The 225-nt window shown below is 58.7% G+C and overlaps 1 protein-coding gene across 1 annotated transcript in view; it reads left to right on the forward strand.

Moving 5' to 3' along the window:
* Window positions 1-74: 74 nt before the first annotated feature.
* LOC119593649 (trichohyalin-like) overlaps window positions 75-225 on the forward strand; it is an 8,608-nt gene continuing 8,457 nt past the window's right edge. The window contains exon 1 of the mRNA XM_037942601.1: window positions 75-200. Within this exon, the coding sequence (XP_037798529.1) occupies window positions 75-200 (126 nt within the window). The remainder of the gene's footprint in view (window positions 201-225) is intronic.

A 225-nucleotide genomic window follows, 5' to 3' on the forward strand; every position in this document is an offset into this window, starting at 1 on the left:
CGCAACGAACAGACAAAAAAAAACTCGCCCTCGACAGAAAACTCGAGGCGGAAGAGGAAGAGAGGCAGACGGTGATGATGGAGGAAGAGAGGCAGCGAGGCCTAGCGGACGAGGCGCGGAGGGAGAAGGCTCGCCACGAGGTCAACCTGCTGGCGGCCCAAGCGCTCACGAAGCAGATACACCAGCAGGAGGAGGTCAAAGTGCAGCATTTCAGGGACAAGAGGA

This window comes from Penaeus monodon, chromosome 32 (genome assembly GCF_015228065.2).
Source record: "Penaeus monodon isolate SGIC_2016 chromosome 32, NSTDA_Pmon_1, whole genome shotgun sequence".
NCBI lineage: Eukaryota > Metazoa > Arthropoda > Malacostraca > Decapoda > Penaeidae > Penaeus > Penaeus monodon.